Consider the following 26,182-nt stretch of genomic DNA (forward strand, 5'->3'; position numbering starts at 1 on the left):
CAGTTATTGTGAGAATAAATTTCCAGTCATCCACTGCCTGAAATGGGAGAAAGGGGGGGGGGGGGCAAGATAGTTTTTATCGTAGTGTGAGGGTTTCAAAATGGGCCAGCCTCAATTATGTACACCTGAAAAGAAGTCCATTTTTAGCAAGGTGGGGAAGGGGGAAATAGGTATTCCCCCCCCCATTTTGCACATGCTCCTTTATATTGCACCAGCTCTTAGTTCTTAACATTTGAAAAACATTTCATAAAAAGATTTTCCTTAAGAAACCAAGTCTAAAAGTTAATTCCCACTAGAGGGCATCAGTGATACATATTTTTCGTTGCACACACGTTTTCATATGATTTCCAAATTCAGATAATTCAGTTAAGATGTCACATGAATGAAGCCTTAGAAAATTTCAGATATCATTATTCTCCAACATTCCCCCAAAGAAAAATCATGGAGATGGACAGAAAGGAATGAGTAGGACAGAGAACCTTTTCCTTTCAAAGGATGGAATAAGAATTTGAGCCTTTTCCGCTTGGGGAGGTGGGAAGAAAGAAAGATTGGGAAGGAACCTGAGAGGGGCTGATAATAAGTGCACATCAACACCAGCACATGGGGTCATCCCTTCAAATTGATTGGCAGTAGAATTGGAGGAAAGTAGTACTATCCACAGTGCGTCACCAATTTATAGGGCTTGTCTACACTTCTGCATACACTGCTGAGAAAGCAAGGGTTCAAGCAGTTTCCCATTTGTCCCATGCTTTCTAGGTTTGGGTCAGAGTGGTTTTGCTTTTGCCTCACACTGCTTTCCCTCAGAAAACATGCTCTTTAGAGCTAGATTGGAGCAAGTGTCAATCAGGAGAAAACTTGCTTGTAGAGCAGTGACATAAATAAAATTGAAAGTTCTGTCTAAAGCTATAGATTGGTATGGTGTATGGGAGAGATTTAACCTCCTTGGTTCATTCTGATGACACTTGAGTACCATACCTAAGCCTCACAAACTGTTTTGCCTCAATCAGGACTACCAAACGAATGACAACGACCAGGCAGTTGTGGAGATCTGTATCACTCGAATCACAACGGCCATCAGGGAAACAGAATCCATAGAGAAACATGGGAAAGCCCTTGTTGCACTCTGGGAATCTTGCTTAGAGCACAATCTGAAACCTTCGGGGAAAGATGAAGATACACCACATGCAAAGATTGCTTCTGATATTATGAGCTGCATTTTGCAGGTGAGAGTGTTATACCAAAGCACATTGTCCTTGGCAATGATCAGTGCTTTTTTTCACAAACAACCAGCTTTTTTGGTTGACTGGAGAACTGCCCTAGCCTTGATTTGGAACCTCCCCATAGCCACAGGCTTTCTCAGGTACCGTATTGGTCTGAAAATAAGCTGCACACAAATATAAGCCGCGCCTTTAAAATTGGAGGGAGTAAAAGGAAAAAAAGACAATACCCCCCTTCCCCTTTCTTTACGGTGGCTTGGGTGAGGCTTGGGAGCAGCGGGCGCGCTGCACGCCCTTGTCCCATGCTTCCAGGCTGCTTCCTGGAGGACGGAGACGTGCTGCTTTGCTGCAGTGTTCCCCTTCATTTTGACATCTGGGGGAAGCTTGGGAGTTGTGGGTGGGTGCTGTGCTGTTGTCCTGCTCCCCCCCACCCGCCCTTCTAGGCAGCTGTTTCAGCAGCAATATCATAAGGTTGCGATTGTGAATATAAGCTACCCTTTAACTTTTCTGGATCGGAATTTGGGGGGAAAGTGTGGCTTATATTCGGGCCAATACGGCAACTCTTCCTCTCTCACACAGCCCAGCTCACCTTTTGGGTTATCTCCAGGCATTCAGGGACGAGGGTGGTGCTGTGGTTTAAACCACAGAGCCTAGGACTTGCCAATTGGAAGGTTGGCGGTTCGAATCCCCGCGACAGGGTGAGCTCCTGTCGTTAGTCCCTGCTCCTGCCCACCTAGCAGTTCAAAAGCATGTCAAAGTGCAAGTAGATAAATAGGTACCGCTCTGGCGGGAAGGTAAACGGTGTTTCCGTGCGCTGCTCTGCTTCGCCAGAAGCGGCTTACTCATGCTGGCCACATGACCTGGAAGCTGTCTGCAGACAAACGCAGGCTCCCTTGGCCTATAGAGCGAGATGAGCACACAACTCCAGAGGCATCCACGACTGGACCTAACGGTCAGGGGTACCTTTACCGTTACCTTTTACCAGGCATTCAGTGGTGAATGTGTCTCATCACATTGCCTTATCAGTGCATATATATCCTGTATTTTGCTGTGAAATGCTTGGTGCATTGTTTTTAAAACCAGCTTCACACCAGTTGAAGTCCTTAAGCCATTCCTAAGTCATCTCCAGCCAAAATGCATACAACTTCACAAAGGGTAAAGACATCCCTGTGTTTCAATGCCTCCCTGTGTGTACCCAAATTGAAGTGTATCGGACACTAATTACTATGTTGATGTGAGCAGCTGGGCGGGGGGAGCTCTGTGAAACACACCTGAAAAACCAACAAGTTTGCTGTGCTCTAACTTGGTCATGTGAATACACCCTTGTTTTCAGTCTTAATTCTTAATCCTGCCATTACTGACTGCAAACTTTCAACAGCACTAAAATGTTTCTTGCTATCTAACCTTGGCTCCCATTCAGGACTAACCTCAAAGATTTGTCTTGCTTTAAAAATCATATTAATCTGTTTTGACTCTTGGTTGTTTTCATCCAAAAGGTCGAGAACATGATATTGGAGAGGGAGAGAAAGGGCTCCTAGACCTGGTTTCCCATCAGTGCGGTGGCAAATTAAAACTCTCTTTGTATGCCCAGTTCTGTCTGTTTCAGCTTCAGAATTCTAGGACCAGGTCCAAATAAACATTTAATGCAATGGAAGTTGAAAAAATTATCCTGGATCCAAGACAGGTGTTGATTTCCAGAAATATAACTCTTTAATAAACAGAACAAGCCCCCATTGTCTCCACTTCGCTTGTTATTGTAACACTGTCAAAACAAAGGGCCTTGTTGCCTGGAATATATTAATTGCCTTAAAATCAGTTGTACTTGTAATCAAGACGCAAACAAGGTGCATGCGATCAAAAGCCTCCCACTGAATTTGATGCTTCTTAGGCTGCAATCTCCTAAGTAAGTTATTCCCATTACAGTATTTTTATACAAAGAAGTACACCTGAGAGAGACAAAGAGAGAAATGCTATCAGTTGCCGTTTAGACCAGAAAGTCCAGAGATAGTACAAGTTGCCTTGAGAAATCCAAGCTATTGGGAAAGGGATTGCAAAGTGCAATTGCCTCTTTGTGTTGGTGCAAAAACAAAACAAACCGTAGCTCATTGTAGAGCACATACGTGGCCTGCAGAAGTTCCCAGGTGTAATCATGATTACACAAGGTGTAATTGTAGCACCTTGGGCCTAGAGACCAAATGCAGCCCATCAGTCCTCGCTGTCTGGCCCTCAGGATTCTTCCCAGGCCACATTCCTCACTTCTTCCCATCACCCTTGAGTGTTTTTGCCTGGCTGCAACATGCTCAATAATGCCACTCCTTTGCCTGGATGGAGGGCAGAGAGGGGTGAGTGAGTGTGTGCAGGAACTAGGCTTCAGCACAAATGTAACATTCACTTTTGTGGCTTCACCCACTTTTGCAACTGGCCCCTTGCACCACTGACATGTGGCCCCTGGAACATTCGCTCGCCACCCCTAGCATCTCAAGTTAGAAGGATCAAGTGGCCAGTGATTGGGGGGGAGGGGAATCCACCTGAGATCTTGGAGAGCCACTGCCAGTCAGTGGACAATACTAGTCTAGATGGGCAAATACTATGGCCTGGTATAATGCAGCTTTCCACATTGCTAGGATCCAGCTCTCAAGTTATGTGCATCTGTGCATGGTCCGGATTGATGGTCCCACATCGTCTGAAACATTGTAAGGGATCTCAGGGCACATCTTTTAGGCCATAGTGGACAGTGGGGTGGGTGGTAGTGCTCACCTGGCCCCCAGTTGCTCCCCTTGCTGCTGCATACTGATGCGAGTAGAAAAAAGTCAGCAGTGAGGTTGGCTAAGTGCAAACCAACGGAGCCAGTCCAGCACTCCTGCTGGTCTGTTTGCACTGCACCAGCCTCACTGCCATCTTGACCCTCTCCGTTCTGCTATGCAGCAGTGACACTTGCAAGCCTAGGTTGGATGAGTGCCATCACCCCCCCACCCCCCCGCTCCACCTGCTGCTGCTCTCAGGTCAAAACATTGCAGCTTTGTCTTGAAAAACCATTCCTTCAGTTTTTACATAGATGGACCATTGTTGCTTTTCTACAATAGCGTGTAAAAACTTGTGATGATTTTCAGAGCTAATATTAAAAGGAGAGTCCAAGAGAAGCCCAAGATGGTGCTAAAAGGAACATGCCTAGAGAAGTTCCATGGTCTTAGCTGATGGACCCAAGCAGATGACTGGTAATGAATGTTGCTTTTTTGGTGCTTCTGTTTTCCTCAACAGAATTATAACCGTCCTCCCATCATGGCATTGGCTGTCCCCGTCGCAGTCAAGTTTCTGCAGAGGGGTAACAAAGAACTGTGCAGGAACATGTCAAGTTATCTCTCCCTTGCTGCAATTAGCAAAGCAGACCTGCTGGCCGAGCACACAGAAACCATTGTAAAAAGTGTCCTGCAAGGTAAGAAATATCAGAATTGCTCTATTCTGATTTGCCTATTTGGTCCTGTAAGGTTTTCTATACATGTGGTGTTTTGTTTTTTAAATAGATACATAAAATCTAAAGTTTTACAGTCAGGATAGTTTCAGACACAGCAATCTGAATGTGTGTCTTAGATTTCATGTTCATGCGCTCATGTTCAGGGGACTCTATGTGATTATGGGGCCATGTTCTTGGCCCTACTGCCCCCAAAATGTGCAGATTCCTGGCTCAGTCCTTGATGCAGATTGAGTTTGGACTTCAGGAGTGGGTTAGACAGTGTATGTGAGATTGGAGCAAAAACAAACTCACTTCCCTGTCAATGTGTGGGCCCCTTCAGGGTGAGTAATGTAATGTAACATAATGGGTAATGTTGTGTGTGTGTGCGTGCATGGGCATAGCCAGGATCTTTGTAAGGGGGGGCAGGCCTTTCGGGGGGGGGAGAAGCTCAGTTTGCTTTGTATTGTTATTGATTTTGGGGGGCATGCCTGTGTGTGTGTGCAGCCTTCCACTACATAGTGTCTTCCAGATGTGTTGGACTACAACTTCTAAATCCCTGGGCATAATGGACAACGGTCAGGGAAGGCTGCGTTATGGAATCAGAGAATTAAAGAGTTGGAAGGAACTCCAGATGTTATCTTGTCTGGCCCCCTCCATGCCTGCAAATCATCCCTTCCACTCGAAACAGATAGTGACTTTCTACAGAGCTCAGAATCTCACACCAGGAAGTGTCTGCAAGAGAATTCAAGCAGGCATTCCAGCAGTTCCTGACTGGTTTCTATAGCTGCAAAGCACCCATAAATGCACTGACAGAATTGGTGAAACCTGACAACAATAGCAAACATTTTATTTTATTTTATTTGGGCATAATTCTGCTGAGTAGAATTACCACCTCTTTTTAAAAAATGAACACAATCCTAACCCCCTTACCAGGGAGTAAGTCCCATTGAATACGTCCTTTTGAGTAGACACGGGTAAGATTGCAGTGGGTGGGAAGTGGGATACTCCTCCATGATATGCACACACATATCCCACCAGTGCTTTTTCTCTGGGGGCACTTAAGGGTATGCAGTACCAGCACCTTACACCCCCATCACCTCCAATGTTTAAAGGCTGGCACTTTCTGTGACAACTTCATGGTGAGTCCTGGCACCTTCCTTTCTATTAAAAAAAAAGCACTGCACCCCACCACATCAGACATGTTGGGTCAACCCCAGGAAATCGTTCCCCTGTATACACCTGGAATTCACCACTCAAACAATTTGGAGTAGTCAGAGTGAAACTAGTCTTAGGGAAAACACATAAAAATGCAGCATTTTCAGAAGAAACCAGTGGATTGTGTGTAATTGTGGATAACGTCGAGTGTAAAGTTAAAGGTAAAGGGACCCCTGACCATTAGGTCCAGTCGTGACCGACTCTGGGGTTGTGGTGCTCATCTCGCTTTATTGGCCAAGGGAGCTGGCTCACAGCTTCCGGGTCATGTGGCCAGCATGACTAAGCCGCTTCTGGCATACCAAAGCAGCGCACGGAAACGCAGTTTACCTTCCCGCCGGAGCAGTACCTCTTTATCTACTTGCACTTTGATGTGCTTTCGAACTGCTAGGTTGGCAGGAGCAGGGACCGGAAATGGGTGCTCACCCCATCGCGGGGATTCCTAACCGCCAACCTTCTGATCAGCAAGTCCTAGGCTCTGCGGTTTAAACCACAGCGCCACCCGGGTCCCAACGTCGAGTGTACATGAGTTCAAAGAACAGAGGTGGCAATGCACTGAAGCCAGAGTAAACCGCCCTGAGACCTCCAGGTATGGGGCGGTATATAAATTAATAATAATAATAAAGGGTATTGTGTACATACTGTGAGTTTGTGTGTAAAAAAACTAGGCGGCTGTTTACTCCTGTGTCTGCCACTTTCATGCCATTCCTTGCTTGCTATGGGTCAATTTTTATAAATTACGTGCAACAATGACTCTATCATTAACTTAAATATAGATGAGTTCTCCGTAGTATTTAACTTATATCCCATTTATTTTCTTTCTCCTTTTCATTTCCATCATTCGACCAGTAGGTGTTGCTCTGGATATCTAAGATGAAATTGCAAGGAATGTTTAGTTTTGTAGAGATGCTGTAGCAACTAAGAAACAAGCAGGCTGCCTTCTGTTGTTATTATTATTAGTAAGAAAGCGGGAGAATTTGAAAAATATATATGCATGAATGAGCAGACACCCTAACCCATAGACGGCCTATGTGCATGCAAAAATGTGCTTCAGTGCACATGTTCCTAACTTGTCTATATTTTTGTGTATGCAAATGGATGCTAGGTGCAAGATTCCAGCTGTGGGGTGTGTGTGCATGGAGCTGTTATATCTATGATAGTGTTGGCCAGCTGTTTGGGACCCGGACAGTTGAGACTGGGTTCAGATTCCCCTACTTTGGCCGATGGGTTATCTCTCCCAGCTGTACCTTGAAATCACAGAATTGTAGAGCTGGAAGGGACCATAAGGGTCATCTAGTTGAAGCCCCTGCAATGCAGGAATTCTTTTGCCCGACGTGGGATTTGAACCCACAACCCTGGGATGAAGAGTTAATGCTCTACTGACTGACCTATCCCAGGATTGAATTTAGGACCTTCTGTATGCAAAGCAGATGCTCTACCACTGAGCTAAAATCTTTCCTTTAAAAGTACCCAAGAGCTTTTCAGTTTCTTTAGTGCAATTAACTGGGATTAAAACTTCATGCTTTGCTAGCACAGCTGTTTAAAGGACTGGGTTTTAAGGGGCTTGGTATAAGTACATCTGTGGTTCCCTTGTTGCCCTTGAGCTGATGTAATCAGCAATTGCAGCATTCTGCACTAACTGCAGCTTCTGGATCAAGCGCAAGGGAAGCCCCTGTTGGTTTCTGCTTTCTTCTCTGTGCAGCGAAGTGCTTGTCACGAGACAGGTTGTTTACATTCCACAGAGTCTGTACTGTTGGAGGTTTTCCCACGGGAACGGGAGACTGGATGTGACGTACACTGGTTTCCTGTTTTTCACTGCTCTTTGCAGTTTCTGTTTGTGTGATTCTCTCCGTGCTTTAGAGGAGAGATGACGCTTTCTCTGCTCCGGCAGAGGGAAGATGTTTTTCTGTAACTTACCAGCTTTGAACTGTAAATAAAGTAGTATAGAGCATGTTGGCTCATACTTCTCATCATTCCGCTGTGCACTGGACACTGCTTATCTCCAAAATTTGGTTCCGGGCCCAGAAAACGCAGTGTTTTGAGGATGGACTCCAGAAGTCGGGCTCCTGGCAAAGGAACAAAGGAGCAAGAAACGAAGTGCCGGCAAAGCATCGGAAAGCAGCAGAGAGACGGAACACACGGTATCTGCTCTGCGCGTCAAGATGATTGATGAAGGTATGTGCTACTGCTCCGGGAAGCCTGCCAGCTTCTAATTAACGGCTTTAAGGCTGGACTTTGAACTTTTAAAGCCGTTTTCCACGGCACAAGCGTAGTGGCTTGGATGGCTGGGAAAGTGAAAGTAACTTTGAATTTGCTTCCGGAATGCAGTTTGAAGCAGCTGCAGATAAGCAAAGAGGCTCAGGCTCACAAGCAGAGGCTGTTTTGATTTTGCTTTTGGATTGAAGCAGCTGTACACAGAAGCAGCATGTATAAAGCAGCTTGATTTACAGCAGCAGTGATGGCTAGCTGCAGAAGGCTGGATGGGGCAAGTGGGGAATTTGATACCACTGATCAGCCAAATGCTCAACTCACAGTAGCTTGTGATACTGCCATGATTCAGAATGAAGCAGATCGGCGGGGTGCTAGCTGCATGGGAAAGGGGGAGTCTTCACAGACGTCATCCCATAGTGCAGTGGAACCACCAGATGGCGCCAAAGCTTTGAAGGCAGTGAAATGCTACTCGTGTGGACGTCTAGGCCATATGAAGAGGGAATGCAAATATCCCAGGGCCAAGACAGAGCAGAGCAGCGCAGCGAAAGCTCATCGCGTGGAAAAGGCCAGAGCAAAGGCAAAGGTCCGGTGTCCAGGACAACGCAGCACAAGGCAATGGTCTCACGCTACGCTCCAAAGGTTGCAGGGGTTGCAGAGGTCCAGAAGACGTCTAGATCTTTCTTCGTTGTTGATTCAGCTGCAACACATCACATGTGCAACGATAAGAGACTGTTTGTGTCTTTTACACCGCAGGAAGGTGCGATTCATCAGGCGGATGACCACACTATCCCCAGTAAAGGCTACGGAACTGTTGTTCTTCACAGTTTGGACTTATCGATACAGGATGTTCTTTATGTGCCGGATGCGAAACATAATCTGCTCAGCGTTGGACAGCTGATTGAGAAGAAGATTGACGTTTCCTTTAAAAACAATAGATGCATCATCACCAAGAAAAATGATTATCAATTGTATGCTGAATTTGTTGGTCGTTTGTTTCTTTTGTATTATGATGATGTTGTGCAAGATGACACTTGTTGCATTGCAGGTTCTAACAAAAGTTTGCATGCAGAATGTATTCACGATTTTCATCGAAAATTTGGTCATTTGCATTTTGAGGCAGTATCTAAAATGCCTGCCTTGGTTGAAGGTATGACTATTAAACCCTGCAGGTACCACATGAAGTGCAAGGCATGCGCAGCAAACAAGGTGAAAGTGGCTGCGAAAGGTAAGGTGTCTAGTAGGCAAGCTACAGAACCATACCAAATTATTCATGCTGATTTGGTTGGACCACTAGCGCCCTCTTTGGGTGGGAATAGGTACTTCATGGTTCTTATTGATGCATTTTCCAGGTATATTTTTGTGTACAATCTCAAGCAGAAATCAGAGGCTTTTCCTAGGTTCAAGGAATTCTGTGCTTGGTTGGGAAATGTGCATGGTAAGAAGATAAAGATTCTTTTCACTGACCGGGGGGGGGGGAGAATTCACTTCTCAGCAGTTTGAAGCTTTTCTGGCTGAGAAAGGAATTCAACACGATTTGTCTAGTCCTCGCTCGCCATGGCAGAATGGACTTGCGGAACGAGCAAATCAAACATTGCTTCAAGGGTTAAAAACCTTGCTGCATGATGCAAATCTTCCAGAGAGTTATTGGGCCGAAGCTCTCTCATGTTTCACTTACAGTTATAATCGCAGGTTATCTTCAGCGATTGGTTGTACCCCCTATGAGAAGATGTTTGGCAAGAAGCCATACATCAAACACATGAAAATTTTTGGTTCTGACATGTGGGTTCACTCACCACAACACTCCAAGTTAGACAAGCGTGGATTGCATGGTATCTTTCTAGGTTATCAGAAAGGGTCTTACAGAATAATGATGACTGACTCTAAGGAAATTAAGCTCACAAGAAGTGTTGAGTACAATGCCAAGTGGGGGGAGAATGTGGGAATTTTCCAATGTTATCCTGATGACAGTGATGAGACTGAGGATAGTCAAAAGCAACCGCAACAACCCACACCCACTGATGAAGGTTCTGATTCTGAGTCTGAAACTGAATCGGATGATTCAGAGGATTTCAAGAGTGCAAAAGCCTCTATGCGACCCTCTGAAAGCTCTGATCAAGAATTGGAGGAACCATTGTTCACAATAGGTCACTTTTCTCCTAAGAAGGAAGAGGAGAGTGTTGAAGACTTAAGGCTAATTCGTAGGTCACAGAGAGCCACAAAAGGCAGACCTCCAAAGAGATTTGCTGATGAGTTTGCTAAGATTGCAGTAACAGCTGTTAAAAGCTCCAAGAAGGTTTTTGAACCTTCAAGTTTCCAAGAAATCCAGGATTTGGATTCAAAGGAAGCTGAGCCATGGTTAAATGCCATGAAGGCTGAGCTTGATTCCTTGGAAAGGAACAAAACATGGGACCTTGTTCCAGTAGTTCCAGGAATGAAATTGCTTGGAAGCAAATGGGTCTTCAAAGCGAAGACTGATCAAAATGGCAAGATAGTCAGACACAAAGCCAGATTGGTAGCCAGAGGTTTTGCTCAGGTACCAGGTGAAGACTATCACGAGACCTACTCACCCACAGTGAGGTATGAGAGCATTAGGCTTATGCTCAAGCTAGCTGCAGAAGAAAATCTACACATTAGTCACCATGATGTGAATACAGCTTTTCTGTACGGATCTCTAAATGAATCACTTTATATGCTTCCACCTGATGGCGTACAGGTAAAACAGGGATTTGTTTGTGCTCTGAAAAAGTCCCTTTATGGTCTCAAACAAAGTGCACGATGTTGGCACACAAAACTCACTGAAGTATTGTTTTCTCTAGGTTTTAAGCAAGGGAAAGCTGATCCATGTGTGTTTGTCAAAGAGGAGGGGCAAAAGAAACTGTATTGTTTGTTTTATGTTGATGATCTTTTATTCTTTTGGAAAGATGTCACAATGTACAATAACGCCCTAGCTCAACTAAAAGAGCACTTTGACATGAAAGATCTTGGTGAGGTAAACAACTACCTATCTCTTGAAATAGAGAGAGATCAAGATGGTAACATTCTAGTACACCAGTCACGGAAAATTGCTGATGTGTTAAGCAAACTAAACCTGATGGATGCTAACCCTGTAGACACACCGATGATAACAGGTTATCAGGTAGATGACACTGAAGAAGCATTTTCTGACACTACACTGTACAGAAGTGTGCTAGGCAAGCTAAACTTCATTGCCAGATGTTCAAGACCTGACATTGCTGTTAGCTGTAATTTGCTAAGCAGACAAGTCAACAATCCTACTGTTAAGGATTGGAAAGCTCTGAAACGCATAGCGCGGTATTTGAAAGGCACTATGCATTACAGACTGAGATTTAACAATCAGAAGTCTGGTGGTCTTGAGATATTTGCAGATGCAAGTTTTGGAAGTGACACTACAGACAGGAAAAGTACGTCTGGAGTTTGCTATAAGTACAATCAGGGTCTATTTGATTGGTCATGCAAGAAGCAAACAACAGTTAGCTTAAGTACTTGTGAAGCTGAACTGAATGCACTGTCTTATTCACTTAAAGATTGTGAATGGTTGTTACAATTGTGCAAAGATATGAAAATTCCTGTCAAATGTCCAATCCAGGTTTACCAGGACAACAAAGCATGTTTGGCTTTGCTGAATTCTGAAGGTTGTAAGCAAAGCACGAAGCACTTGCAATTGAAGGTGCAACATGCTAGGGAACGTATTCAGAAGGGACTCGTAACGGTGTCCTATATGCCAGGTAATGAAATTCCTGCTGATGTATTGTCCAAGATTGTATCAAGGGATCAACACTGTACCTATGTGCAGAAGTTGGGTTTGTACTGATATTGTACGAACACGCTGCCCAGAGATGTTCACAGAAAGGGGGAGGATGTTGGTTTCTGCTTTCTTCTCTGTGCAGCGAAGTGCTTGTCACGAGACAGGTTGTTTACATTCCACAGAGTCTGTACTGTTGGAGGTTTTCCCACGGGAACGGGAGACTGGATGTGACGTACACTGGTTTCCTGTTTTTCACTGCTCTTTGCAGTTTCTGTTTGTGTGATTCTCTCCGTGCTTTAGAGGAGAGATGACGCTTTCTCTGCTCCGGCAGAGGGAAGATGTTTTTCTGTAACTTACCAGCTTTGAACTGTAAATAAAGTAGTATAGAGCATGTTGGCTCATACTTCTCATCATTCCGCTGTGCACTGGACACTGCTTATCTCCAACAGCCCCACATAGAGCGCATTGCAGTGATCCAGTCGTGAAGTAACCAACGTGTTAACTACTGTGGCAAGGCTTTCCCCTTGCACTGGCAGCTGTTGACACAAAGGTGGTATTAAGCTATCTATAATCTGCTATACCACCACAGTTTCTCCTTCTGATGGTGCAGAAGTTTAAAGTGATTCTATTTCTGGCCAGCTAGCTCACTGGAGTCCATTAACTTGCTCCCTTTTAGGATAATTCCCTATCATGGGACAATCAGAGACCTCATCCCTGCTGTCTTCTGTTCCTGCCTTCCCCATCTTGGTGCTCTCTGGATGTTTTGTAGAACATCTCCTATCAGCCCCAGCCAGCATGGCCAGGGATAATGGGATCAGTAGTCCAATACTTCTGGAGAGCATGAGGTTGGAGAAGGCTGTTCTAGTTCCCATACAGTAGCTTTTGCAGTTCTCATAGAGCAGGTTTTGCTGGAATGACCAAAGATCTAGTACAGGCCTTGATTTCATCTGGCTTAGTTTAGTTCAGTTTTATTTGGACAGCGGCCATTGAGTATTACTCACTTCTCAGGCCCCTGAATATGAACTCTTATGTGAGATTATTCTGTTTGCAGAGAAGTATACAGTGGTACCTTGGTTCTCAAACTTAATCAGTTCCGGAAGTCTGTTCCAAAACCAAAGTGTTCCAAAACCAAGGCACGCTTTTCCATAGAAAGTAATGCAAAATGGATTAATCCATTCCAGACTTCTAAAAACAACCCCTAAACAGCAATTTAACATGAATTTTACTATCTAAGAGACCATTGATCCATAAAATGAAAGCAATAATCAATGTACTATACTATAAAATAAATAAGACAGTATTGTAGATGATTTTTTTAAAAAAAATCTTACCTGCACTGATGATAGTCATTGTTTGGATGGGGGGCTTTTATTCATTTCCACAGTCACACAATCAATCAATCAATCAATCAGTAGCTGAACTGGGTTCCACACAGTCACAAAAACAAATTAACAGGAAAAGCCTCAAAAACAAAATAGCAAAACAAAGAGCAAAAACAAAAGTGCCAAATTTAATCCATTCCGGAAGTCCATTTGACTTCTGAAATGTTTGAAAACCGAGGCACAGCTTCTGATTGGTGCAGGCGCCCCGGAAACAATAGCCGACAGCCGCATTGGACATTCAGCTTCTGAAAAACGTTCGAAAACCAGAACTCTTACTTCCAGGTTTTCAGTGTTTGGGAACCAAGGCGTTTGAGAACCAAGGCACCACTGTACATTGGTTGTGTAGACAAGAAAGACAAGAGGAAAGAGACATGCCATTCCAAAGCTATCCTTGCTTTGGCAATTCAGACCTCTTGAATAAAACTATAAGAAATGCCAGTCTGATAAAGCATTTTTATTTACAGTACAATTTTATAAAAAATAATTTCAATAATGTTAGTACAAAATCAATTTACAATATAGTACAGCTGTATCCATTCCAAACAAGAAAATTACAATTATCTGAATGCTAGGTTGGTTTCCAGTATAAATAATATCTTGGACACGGCACTAGCTTTATTAAGGTGTACATATCAGTTGCAACAAAAAACAAAACAAAACAGCAAACGTTACTTCAATACTCTTATATGGTACATCTGTAAAATTCACATTGCTAATATAAAATCTACAAATGGGGGATATCCGGAAGACAGCATATTAGCTCTGCAGAAAAAGAGCTCCAGCCATTTGTTTGCATATATTTACTTAAGGAAAGTTATTGAGCCAAAATCTGTCCTCAGATTATCATGAATGACACCTATTTGCTATGAGTGAGAACAGCTTCTGCATAAAGGACTGTTATTCCAATATAATTATTGAATAGGTTTGCAAACTACTTTTGATTATGTTTTAACTTTTGCCTGCTGAAACATTTCATCAACACCTCACTTTATTGCTGCATGCTTACAGTACTAACTCGTCATGAGATATATTTAAGAGCACATAGTATGGCTGCCATATGGAAGCCATTTTAAATTGTTCCTCGTGGCAGCTGTTTCTGTGCCGCGGAGAATGAGGTTCCTTGTGGTGAGAAGGCCTCCCACTGACTTAGTAACTACTTGTTCTAGCAGCAGATAATGTCTGCTATCTTCTAACCATCTCTCAGTGCTACTCATCCACTTACCCTCCCTCTGGCACAACTTTTTTCCTTCTTGGACTCAGAACAACAGAGGAGAGTGGGAACATATTAGAGTGATGTAGTTGTAGCTGCTACAGTCACTTGGAGGCTTTTTGCCATGCTGAGCCTTATCCAAGGGTTCCTGTGTGGACTAGGCTGAAGTGGCACCTCATGAATTAAGCATTCCCACCCCCACCCCCATATCACGGCTTGTCTATTGAGTTATAAAGCAACTTCCCTGTGGAAGCTCTTTTGTATGACCAGTTCCTTAAACATTCAGGCTTCCTAGATTTTCTGCATTTGATGTCTTTACATGGACTTTTGAAGGGCATCTGTTCAGGGCCCCAAAACATACTGAGCTCCTCCATGAGGCAGAAGCTCTGTAACCCCCCACCCAACTAAGTTGCCACGAATGTTACAAGCCTCCTCTCCAGCTTGTCGTGTTATTTCTTTGCTGCTGAGGACTCTGTTCCAAATATTAAAGCCAGTTATTTTCCCAGAGAAAGCTAAAGATTCATCGAGACTGCCTCCATCACAGCAGCGATTCTTTTCTTGGCCAATCTTCAAAATCCCACCATCTGGAACGATGTGGTCCTCAGCAATTTCTGTGGAGGCAGCCACCACCTTCCCGTTTACCCACAGTGAAATACTTCCATTAACTGTGCTCCAAATGCCACAAAGGTGAATCCACCGTCCAGAAGAGACGACATGTTGGGCGATGACCTTGTTGTTGTCATTGCTTACAGCAAGAACAGCTGAATCATTGCTCAGATACAACTGAATTTCATGGGGATTTATCTTTGTTCCATAGGAGAATACAATAGTTTTGTCTAGAATTTCCGTCACTTTAACCCATGTGCAGACAGTGAAGGAGTAGAGCACCATTGTGGAAGTTGGGTGAACACTCACATATATCTTTTTGGAGCGCATTGGGAATAAAAGGGCCATCTCACAACCTGCAAAAATAACGGAATGATGTTATCATCAACCAGTTAAGTTACAACCAAAGTAATTATAAGAGTGCCATTCCTTAGGGAACCAAAATGGCACCATCCATACATCTCCATATCTACGACCTTGAATGACCTGGAATGCAACCCCAATGCAAACTGGGAGTTGCTTGTATGAAGTTCTGTTTATGTTTTTTGTTTTTTTTTAAAAAAGGACATATATTCCACCACTGAATTTGGGGGATTTTAAAAATGGATTTTCACCAAAATTCCAGTTTGAAAGTTTTAGTTTTCCAAAACTAAGTTTCTTCTGAAAGCCCACAATAGAAGGAAGCAAGATTTTAGGATAGACAGTGGAAGATGGAAAAGATTTATTGCAGTTGTGGATTGTGTTCTTGACATTTTGATCAGTGCATCTTTTTTTAAACGAGTGTCCACAAAACCTTTATAGGATCAGCACATCATTAGATGCTTTGTTTAGGGCACTTTTATTGTATGTTATTTCCTGTTTGGGATTACTTGTATTACACCAAATAAACAGTAGTATTACACAGAAAGAGTGCAATACCTCAAAAACCACGTAGAAATGGCACCTTGCAAACATCACCTTGCAATGTTGAAAGTAGTCCTCAAGAACTGCATGTTATTTGATGGGCTAGAAGTGACCAAAGAACAAATCCAAAACAAAATGAGGGCTATTCTGGCCCCTGATGGCCAAACTTGGCCCTCCAGCTGTTTTTGGACTACAACTCTCATCATCCCTAGCTAACAGGACCAGTGGCCAGGAATGATGGGACCTGTAGTCCCAAAACAACTGGAGGGCCAAGTTTGGCCATCAGTGTATTATGGGACTGGTGGTGGTCAATCATACAAGTGCTCTAATAAATACAGAAGTAAAGAGATCACAGGAGTTTTTGGAGGGGACATATTATTGTATAAGCAATGAGCTATGTATGAGCAATGAACATTTGTATGTCAAGTTCCTAGAGCTAAGATGCATCTTGAAATCACAGCTGTAATAACCAGGCCAGTCACGTGCTTTTGGCTTTGAGTGTGTTAACAACTTTTTGACCACTGAGAAGTGGGGCATTAGGACATGATTCTGTGGGGACTCTTCTTTAAAGAGAGCAGAGCTGTGTGCAGAGACATGGCTTTTTAATTAGCAGGATTTCTGGCTTTATTATCAAGGGGTAGCCAAAATTAAAACCAGCTTCATAAGACACCAGCAACAGTGTGATCAGAAAAACCCCTTAAGAGTCAATCTGGCAGGAATCCACGATACACAAGAAATCAAAACCAGTTGTTGAAAACTCTTTTAGAAAAGATTTCCAGAGGGATCTGTGGGGTATTTCAAAAATACACTCTTCTTGTTCTTAATCATATTACGACTTTCCTTCCTCCTCCTATCAAAACACATGGAACGAAATTCTGTCTGTAGTCAGTCTGTTGTGAATTAAGAGCAGGTCCTGTGAATTCGGCTGAGTTATTCTGGACTTCACACTGACTTCATCAGTTGGGCAAAAATGCAGAAAGGAATCCAGCCAAAGTTAAGAGTTTTTATGTCCCGTTAATTTCTATGGGCTTGAAGCCAGGACTGCACATTGCAGCTGACATGCGGCTGCCGTAGAAAACAGAAATCCTGAATCTCCCCCTCCTCCTCCTTTCTCCTCTATAATGTCTAATAATGTGAAACATGTGTGACATCATTGCATTGTGAGTTCCCCCACCTCTCAAGCAGCAGCCAATGAAGTGGAGTGGGAGGAACCTTGCAAGGTGATGTTGCGTCATATATTTTGCGTTACCAAATGTTACAAAGGAGACGGGAAGGGGGAGATACAGGATCGCCCTTAAAAAAGCAGGCACACATCAGTCACACCATTTAGTTCCGGCGTAACTTTCCCATTGAAGTCCACAAGCGTTAAATATGCTTACCTTTGGCTGGATCATACCTGTATGATTGTTACTCTTAAGTATAGTGAAAATGAGTGGTTTCACCTTTATTTCACAGCTGCAAAGGTTTGCAAAAGAAATGTTAGTCTGATGCCTCCATCTTTAAGCAACTCAGAATGCTGATCCAGTGAAAAGTGAGCTGTTAATATCCATTTGTTAGCTCACCTGTCAAAATAATCAAAGGGCCAATAAGAATTTCTTAGAGGTCCTTGGGAATTGCTCTGTTCAAAGCAGAAACTGGTGCATGCAAAAATGCATTTTAAGCACTATATTTTAATTTGGCCTTATATTTTGAAAGTCAGTGTGCACCAGTCTGTGCTACAGGGTGCTTTCCCTGCACCCCTCCACCAAAATGTGCTCTCTCTCTCTTTATCTCCCTCCTTCTCTCTCTCTCTCTCTCTCTCTCTCTCTCTCTCTCTCTCTCTCAAATTAAAAAAACAAGCAAACACTTTTTCCTTATAGTTTTTTGTTTTAGAAGTTGACTGTAGTTCTTGCAAACTTTCTCTTGAATGTGCAGGAGTCCATTCTCATACTGCTGCTTTCTATCAATGAGTATAAAAGGAATATCTGTGCAGTGAGATTTTACCTATTTCGACTAATGAATGCACAACACATGGTATGGGTTTATTCAGCCATCTGTTTGCTTTTCGGTCCCACTGTAGTCAAATAAAACAAAAGAAACTTTTATGTTTCAGTTTCACAGGCAACTGATGCTTTGGAGGCCAGTGATTGGCACTGCCAACCAAAATCTGCAGTTGGCATCATTTACCCCACAGAGCTGCAAGCAACCTTGAACTGTGGTAAATGCTGGTTCTGGGTGGCTAGTTCTAAACGCTGGAGCCATCCCCTCTATATTAACTTAATATTATAAATATCTTGATTTTTCCTTTAGTGGAATATTTCCTTGATTACTTCAGGAATTGATATTCATCTAGGTATTGCCTTAAAAATCCTTGTTGGGTTGTAAATTGGAGTAGAGAAGGATAAGTTCGAAAACTATTTTATGTAAATGGTTATTCTATTCATTGTAACATGAGTCATGACATGCATAATGGTGACTTCTGCCCAAGCACTTGAATGGTGCTGGTATTTCAAAGAAAAGTTGCAGGGGATTTTTTGTGATGGATCGCTATGCAGTTGGGCTGCACAGGGTGAAAGCTATTCCGCCTTCCCGAACCCCTGTGGAGAATCTGTTTATGCCCTGAAGCATGAGAATTGATGAATAGCGTGTTGACATAATCAGTGAGCTCACGGGGTCAAGTTTTGTTCATAAATAGCCTCTGAGGAATGCTGCGAAGGAGGCAGCAGGTAGGTTGCTGAGAAGAGGAAGGAAAAGAAGGGACCAAAATGGAATGGAGTAAGAGGTTTTTTTGTGTGGATTATTGTTCTTATTCTTGCAAACACGAGGGGCAGTCTGTAGCTGGAAGCCAGGAGTCAAGAAGACATTAATGCCTTGGAAATGTGAAAGCTGTAGACCAGTACAGTGGTACCTCGGGTTAAGTACTTAATTCGTTCCGGAGGTCCGTTCTTAACCTGAAACTGTTCTTAACCTGAAGCACCACTTTAGTTAATGGGGCCTCCTGCTGCTGCCGCGCTGACGGAGACCGATTTCTGTTCTTATCCTGAAGCAAAGTTCTTAACCTGAAGCACTATTTCTGGGTTAGAGGAGTGTGTAACTTGAAGCGTATGTAACCTGAAGCGTATGTAACCCAAGGTACCACTGTCAGGAGTCTTTCTGTTGGTCAAATATAGGAAACGATGTTGCCTTTGGCACCATCCAGTATTATGCTAGCTATAGTCTCCTTGTTAGGCATCCTGTAAATGGGTTTTATGCTGTGTTTGTGTTCTTTGGTTGCCATATTGCACAATCTGAGGGTCTGCTAAACACAGACTGCTCCCACACAATATGCCTTCATCTCAGGCTTCACAACAATGCTTCCCCTTGTATAATCAAAGCATGGATTGCTGCTATTTAACAAGAGTTGCTTAAACACAGTTGTTTGGGAACGGATGTGAAACTTATTAACTAACATCGCCAATAGAGTTTAACTTACCAAATGGCAACAAGAGCTGTGTGGTCCTTTTCTGGGCTTCTTTCAGTTCAGCTTTGGTTTCCTGCAGTTCTTGCCATAGCGAATTCAGGATGGAACCGCCCCCACTTGCCATGTCTCTCTGCAGAATGCCCCTCTGCTGCGCCTCCACATCAGGTCCCCTCTGCCAAGTGTGCTCAATGTGACCCAGCCTGCTGGACATGTTTTGGCTCAGCTGCAGAATCTCTTTGAGGATCTTCCCTTCCGCAGATACATGAGGCACCCCAGGAAAGTCCACAGTTTGCCTGCTGCTTTTTGCCAGCATCTGGCCCATTTGGCTCACAATTTGGGAGGCAGCTTTCTCTGTGGAAGTGGTGCACGTGCCAGCCAAGGTCTGCACTAACTGGAGCATCTCCCCTCTCACCGCTTGCAGCTCCACCTTAAGGATTTCATCGAGGGAGTGGAGCAGCATATTCTCTTTCATCTGGGAGTTCTCAAGCATGATGAAGAGTTTGTCCCATTCTGTGTGTTCTCGCTGGCAGTCGCACGAAATACCTAGAGCAGAATAAACACAGTGGCTGTTAAATCTATGTTTCTGTGCTGTGGGTTATTTTTTTTTCCTTGAGCAAAGTTGTCTTTTAAATAAGTCTTTTGGAGCACACTGTTTTCGGTGTGCTTCAAAACTTCCCACCACTTTCTTTCCCCAGAAGACAAGGGTATGACTTGTTCAAATAGTACTGGTGGTGTTATGTGGCCGACCTTAGCATTGTAAAAGGGAACTAGAGAAAAGAACACAGGCGTCTGCCTTCTTATACTTATAAAGATCTTGTAATCACCATGCTTTGGGTTAGCTGGCTACAGCTTTTACAACAGTGCAAGCATAAGAAACATGAACTCTGAATGTCCTTTCCTTCGATGGCTACAGAAACAGCTAGCTTGCAAGACTTAGACGAAATAGGCAAAAGAACTACTTACTTTCTTCCGTTGCAGGAATTACACTTTCAACTTCATTGTCAAAATTGAAGAAAAAGAGGTCATCGTACTCATCCTGGTTCTGACTAGATGAGGGAGACCAGAGAGCAAAAAACAGGATCACAAAGGAAAGCATTTCTTTCATTTAGGATTCCCCAGCTGTTTCCTTGAAAGTCTCAGCGTGCTCCTGAATGAAAAGGTCTCTAATAAGAAACCGAGCAGAGATGATTCTAAGAGAGGGAGTTGCAGAAAGCCCTTAAATAATACTCTGAGAGTGCCTGAACCTGAATGAATGAGTAATGCTAGTGCTAGTGCTGTAATCGGAGTGCTTCTGGTTATTATTAATTTTTTTTTTTTGGATGGGAGTTGTGGGGAGGAGAAGGGGGGGGGTGGGAGGTTGCACAATCCTGAACCTTAAAAGTTTGAAATGTGGCTGGATTACCTAGCAGTGTAAAGGGAGAAATCATGGGGAAAACTCCTATTACGAATTGCAAAGCTCCCTGGAGACTAGTTTTTCTTGAAAAATATTCTGAAGGATGAAAAGCCAAGAAAACAAATAAATTGTGAATTTGCTGAAATGAAGAGAGACTGGAATTTCAAGCTATGATTTGAAAACATTTTAGAGTACATTCCAAGTTACAATCCTCTTTTTTTTTAAAAGAAGATTTTGCATAACTTTGAAGTTTCCCAAATTGAAGTGTACTGGGTTGGCTTTTTTAATGCAGTAATTTAAATATGTTTTAATAATAATAATAATCAGTGATGCATTGGGTTGGACTAAGACCCCTTTTTCTATATGAAATTGCAGCTGCTCACTGCAATAATAATAATAATAATGATAATAATAATAATAATAATAATAATAATAATAATAATAATAATAATACTTACACCCCACCTATCTGACTGGGTTTTCCCAGCAATGATCACCAGTTGAACATATTCTACATCCCCCCTAAGAATGGCAATCAGCTGTCCATCATAGGATCATGAAATCATAGAATTCTAGAGTTGGAAAGGATCCTGAGGACCATCTCATCCAATCCCCTGCAATGCAAGAATATGCTGCTATTCCAGGGATCAAATCTTCAACCTTGGTGTTATCAGCACCACGTTCTAACCAACTGAGTTAACCAGGCTCCCAAATCATGGATAAATTGGCAACTAGGATGGGCTGCTGCTAACAAAGTGCCAGGCGCTGGGTGTGTCCCTCTACTCACCACCCTTACCAGCAGCATTCTTTTCTGCATGCTGATCTTCCTTGAGAAGAGTTGCTCAAGGAAGCCTTGACATCTACCCACAGAGATGCATTGCTGGACCTAGACAGTAGTCTGCAGGTGGCTTTAGATTATAACCCTGATTTTGGTAACACTCACAACAGCCCTGCAAGATGGATCACAGGGCTTCCTAGTTTGCAGATGGAATGCTTAGGCTCTAAGATGTCCCTTGTTCAAGGGCACCCTCAATCTATGTACCTGGTTAAGCTGGAATTTGGGGAACAGAAATTCAAAATGTATGATCAAAGTGAACATTTGATCCACTATACTAGAACTATTCAAGGAGGGGAGCCTTCTCTAGAGACTGAAACTGTCTGTGACAGCTTCCAATTTATACTTAGTCACCTGTATGATATATTAGTCTACTGAACTTTAAAAGAACCCATGTCTATTCTATGAGAATCAGGATATCCCTGCTAGAAAGCAGTGGAAGACTTTTGGGCTCTCAAATTTCAGAAGCACCCTGCGCGGCACTAGAATTTGGCACCCCCAACCTCTTGAACTCCATTCTACAGCATTGCTTTAGCTGCCCCTGCAGTGTGACCGGTTGCACTACCCTAAAGTCACTTCTGCAGAAAGGTGCACAGTCTCAGATGTGGGGGCACTAATGGAAAGACTTAAGTGGGAATTAATGACCCATTGTCCTTAATGACTCATACCACTGATGCTGGAGAACTAGATGTGAGAGGAGTTGTGTGGTTTACACACATGCAAAATACAGACCCAAGCTGCCACCCGCCGTCTCTCAGTAATGTTCAATAAAATAAAATATGCAAAACGATACTACTGTGCTGAAGATTTTCCTGCCCCTGCAGGCACAACCACCAATGAAGAAGAGACGGGGGGGGGAGCTTGCAGTATAGTGATGACAAGTTACGTGTTCAGTAGACATTACTGGAAGGCAGAGAGAGGATCAGAAGATATGAGGCTGCTGTTTTTGAGCCGTTGCATGACTTCTAGCCTGCATAGCTTTGGCTCAGCATACATTATTACAGGCCCATGTAAATACAGCCTTTCTCCAACTATGCAGAACTGTGTCATTTAGCTAACATATGAATTGGCCTCCAGATCTGCCAGTCAGGGTTTTCAAATGTGGAACTGTTCATTGATTTCCTCCTACTTTGTTCATTATGAATTGGCTGTGGTTTCGGTGTATCTGTAAGCTGCGTTGTGCACAGTCTTTTGTGGAATAGGGGAGTGCAATTTAAGAAGGATATTGATCAGCTGGATCATGTGCAGAGGAGGGCAAACCAGATGATCAAGGGTCTGGAAACCGAGCCTTATGAAGAACGGTTGAGGGAGTTGGGTATGTTTAGCCTGGAGGAGAGGAGACTGAAAGCAGATATAATAGCTATCTCCAAGTGTCTGAAGGGCTGTCACATGGAAGATGGAGCAAGCTGGTTTTCTCCTACTCCAGAGGCTAGGACCTGAACCAATGTCTTCAAGTTACAATAAATGAGATTCTGACTAAACATCAGGAAGAACTTTCTGACAGCAAGAGCTGTTCGGCAGTGGAACAGACTCCCACGAGAGGTGGTGGACTTTCCTTCCTTGGAGGTTTTTAAGCAGAGGTTGGATGGCCGTCAGTCATGGATGATTCCTGCATTGCAGGGGGTTGGACTAAATGACCCTCAGTTTCCCTTCCCACTCTACAATTCTATAATCATCATCAGAGGATAGATGTTTCCTACTGTGTGGGAATGTTTTGTTCTTTAGTAAAAATTTACGGGTTATAACCGTTAGCACTACTCGGAACAGACCCATTGAAATGAATGGACTTAAGTTAGTGATGTCCAGTATTTTCAGTGGGGCTGTGCCGATTAAAAATAACACTGGATATGAACCCATGAGTGCAATATATATGCTCCTTGTGTCACTTTTGAATTGTGCAGAAACGAGGAACATAATGCATAGTTCTGAGAGAGATAGAAATCTAAAGTGAGAGGCTGCCTCAAAGTACTCTTGTTCACCTGTTAGAAGAGCCATAGGATTAAAGGGTAGCTAGGGGCTCTCAATCGCAGGAATGAGCCTCCACGTTTACAGCACGGTCTCCCTTCAGACCTTCGCTCAACACATGGAGATCGGAGAGCTGGATGCAGAACTGGGCAGTCGTGCGCAGTGTTGGGCGTGAAGCCATCAGTGCAACTCTTTAATTATCTGGCGTCCCTTCACATGGATAACATATGAAACAGGCTCCAAAAGACCTAGCAGTTCCCTGTAGGTATCTAGCCATTTCTGCTACAAAACTCAGTTCTTTCCAACTGTGGCCTCATGTTTTCATAATTCACGAACATGATATGGGTGACTGCTTTGCCAGAACCTTTATCAATGTCGATCATCTATGCTGTGACTGATAAACATCTTGCCAGAATACACAGTAGTGGTTGTATGTCGGGTCAACAACAGGGCAAGATTTGGTCATCTGAAAGTACTTTGTACATAGCAGCATCAAGAGAAAGCTTCCAAAAGATGGGCTAGGGGAGCAAGAGATGCTTCCTTTTTATGTTCATAATTCATGCCAAACAATCCCCCCCCCCCCGGACGAATCCATTGGCCAACTTTTCCCTCACACCTTTTAATTCACAAGGACTCAACTGCATTCCAAGGTTTATATCTGAAGGCACCTCTGGATTTAAGAATGAACATCTGCTCACATCCTTTTTTAAAAAAGAAGAAGTCAATTTGGAAATCCCAGGTTCATGCTCACTTCTTTTCTATTAGTAGTAAGTATGAAATATATCATTAGCTCCAAATCACTACGGAGGCTTAACAAACATGGGTGAGTAATGATGATGTCAGGCTTCTTATCCCAGAGAGCCCCTCTGGAATTATTCTGGTATTGTGAAGAAAAATTGGATACCTAATTTGGATAGTTAAAACAGGAGTGGACTGGTTCATGGAGGCCTGATAAGTTAAGGCATGGAGCTCTTTCATTAAAACACAAAACCCAGTAGGAGTGTTGGTTCTGCTGTCTCACTGGGAGCTTACTTAATCGGAGGCATCCTTCATCTGGTCCAGTCACTGCATTGGCAATAGTGACTGACTTGCTGTGAAGCGGGAAAAAGTTGTGCGATAGCCATCAGGCCTATGAGGAAATCCTTCCTGATCTGCTGCTGACTCAGACATTCCTAGACTTAAAAGACTGATGATGCTGTTCATTTTCCCATGGGGGCATGGATCCAAAGTGGAAGAGGACAAGGGTGAGAAGTTACTCGTCATGCAGTGCAAGTTTCTTCAGAATGATGCAGTGCGCACAATTTTGTTTGTAACAGATGATTGATGTAGGGTGTACACGAAATATCTAAAGAAGGCATTTGAATCATAGTTAGGAACATGGACCAGCATCCTGTTTCTAATGGTGGCCACCAGCTAGAGTTTTCCAGGAATTTAGCAAGCAAAGCATGAAGGCAATCAATCTCCTTCCTCCACTATTTGGCACCTGACAACTGGCGTTCATGGCTATCTTGGCTGTGAGTTCTGGGAGACCTGCTCCCTGCTTTTCTGGCCTTTTCCTTCATGGCCATGGAGGGTGTGGCCCTGATTGACTCCAACTACACAAGTCAAGGCTGTTGAAGAGGCCAGAGACCATCTTTGTTGTCTCTTAGTGGAGACCCAGGTCATCGAGCCTGAGCTTCCTCATCCACCCCCACCATGAACTGGTATTGGCAGGATTGAGAGCCAGTGTGGTGTAGTGTTTTAAGAGCGGTAGTTTTGTAAACTGGGGAACCGGGTTCGTGTCTCCGCTCCTCCACATGCAGCTGCTGGGTGACCTTGGGCTAGTCACACTTCTCTGAAGTCTCTCAGCCCCACTCACCTCACAGAGTGTTTGTTGTTGGGGAGGAAGGGAAAGGAGAATGTTAGCCGCTTTGAGACTCCTTAAAGGGAGTGAAAGGCGGGATATCAAATCCAAACTCTTCTTCTTCTTCTTCTTCTTGGCAGCAACAGCAGCAAATATGTTCTACACTTATGACAATGTATTATTCTCTTGCTAACTATGTTGTTTTAAATGTGCATTTCATATTTGATTTCCTTTAGTAACGTGTTCTTTTTAAATGTTTAAGATAATTTGGTTAACTTTGCTGCATTAAATATGCATTCCATAGTTGACCTTTGTAATGTTTAGTTTTGAAATCTTTAAGGTAATACTTTAGTTTCCTGTTAATTGTGTTGGTTTGAATGTATACTTTATATTTTACTTTCTTCATTAATGTTTTACTCTGGATTGTTTTATTTGATGCTTTAATGTAGGTTGTTAACCGCATTGAGATTTTTCTTTTAAAAAAATAAATAAATCAGTAAAGGAATGAAAACAACAATGACAACAACGACGGCCTCTGAATGTGGAGGTACTACTTAGATACCCTTCTCAATGTGTTATATTTAATTCTAATAATCTGGTGAATGAGCTGTGTCAGGTTCCTAGGAACAGATACCATCTTGAAGAAACACATTCTTGAGTTGCTGGTCACCACTGACCCCAAAATGAACATAGGGTGTAATTCACTATTATGCTATTATGATTGGTCTGTCAGTGCAAGCATTTCTGGT

The 26,182-nt window shown here is 43.2% G+C and overlaps 2 protein-coding genes across 9 annotated transcripts in view; one reads left to right on the forward strand and one right to left on the reverse strand.

Moving 5' to 3' along the window:
- Positions 1-26,182, forward strand: part of VEPH1 (ventricular zone expressed PH domain containing 1) — a 159,054-nt gene that overhangs the window by 38,735 nt on the left and 94,137 nt on the right. For all 8 annotated transcript variants that reach the window (XM_081910907.1, XM_081910908.1, XM_081910912.1 and 5 more), the window contains 2 exons: positions 1,008-1,223; positions 4,476-4,650. In XM_081910907.1, the coding sequence (XP_081767033.1) occupies positions 1,008-1,223; positions 4,476-4,650 (391 nt within the window). The remainder of the gene's footprint in view (positions 1-1,007; positions 1,224-4,475; positions 4,651-26,182) is intronic.
- Positions 13,679-20,654, reverse strand: PTX3 (pentraxin 3). The gene is made up of 3 exons (XM_081912023.1): positions 20,361-20,654; positions 19,410-19,940; positions 13,679-15,411 (listed from the first exon to the last, which is right to left on the reverse strand). Exons 1-3 carry the CDS (start codon positions 20,500-20,502, stop codon positions 14,792-14,794), a joined length of 1,293 nt encoding a protein of 430 aa, XP_081768149.1. The 5' UTR covers positions 20,503-20,654; the 3' UTR covers positions 13,679-14,791.

This window comes from Podarcis melisellensis (assembly GCF_964234715.1).
Source record: "Podarcis melisellensis genome assembly, chromosome: 5".
Lineage (NCBI taxonomy): Eukaryota > Metazoa > Chordata > Lepidosauria > Squamata > Lacertidae > Podarcis > Podarcis melisellensis.

Excerpts from the sequence above, each read along its gene's own strand:
- PTX3 (XM_081912023.1), bottom strand. The coding sequence starts at position 20,502 with ATGAAAGAAATGCTTTCCTTTGTGATCCTGTTTTTTGCTCTCTGGTCT. Across the intron at positions 19,941-20,360 it reads AATTCCTGCAACGGAAGAAA|GTATTTCGTGCGACTGCCAG; the intron begins GTAAGTAGTTCT and ends ATTCTGCTCTAG. Across the intron at positions 15,412-19,409 it reads ACAGCTCTTGTTGCCATTTG|GTTGTGAGATGGCCCTTTTA; the intron begins GTAAGTTAAACT and ends TTATTTTTGCAG.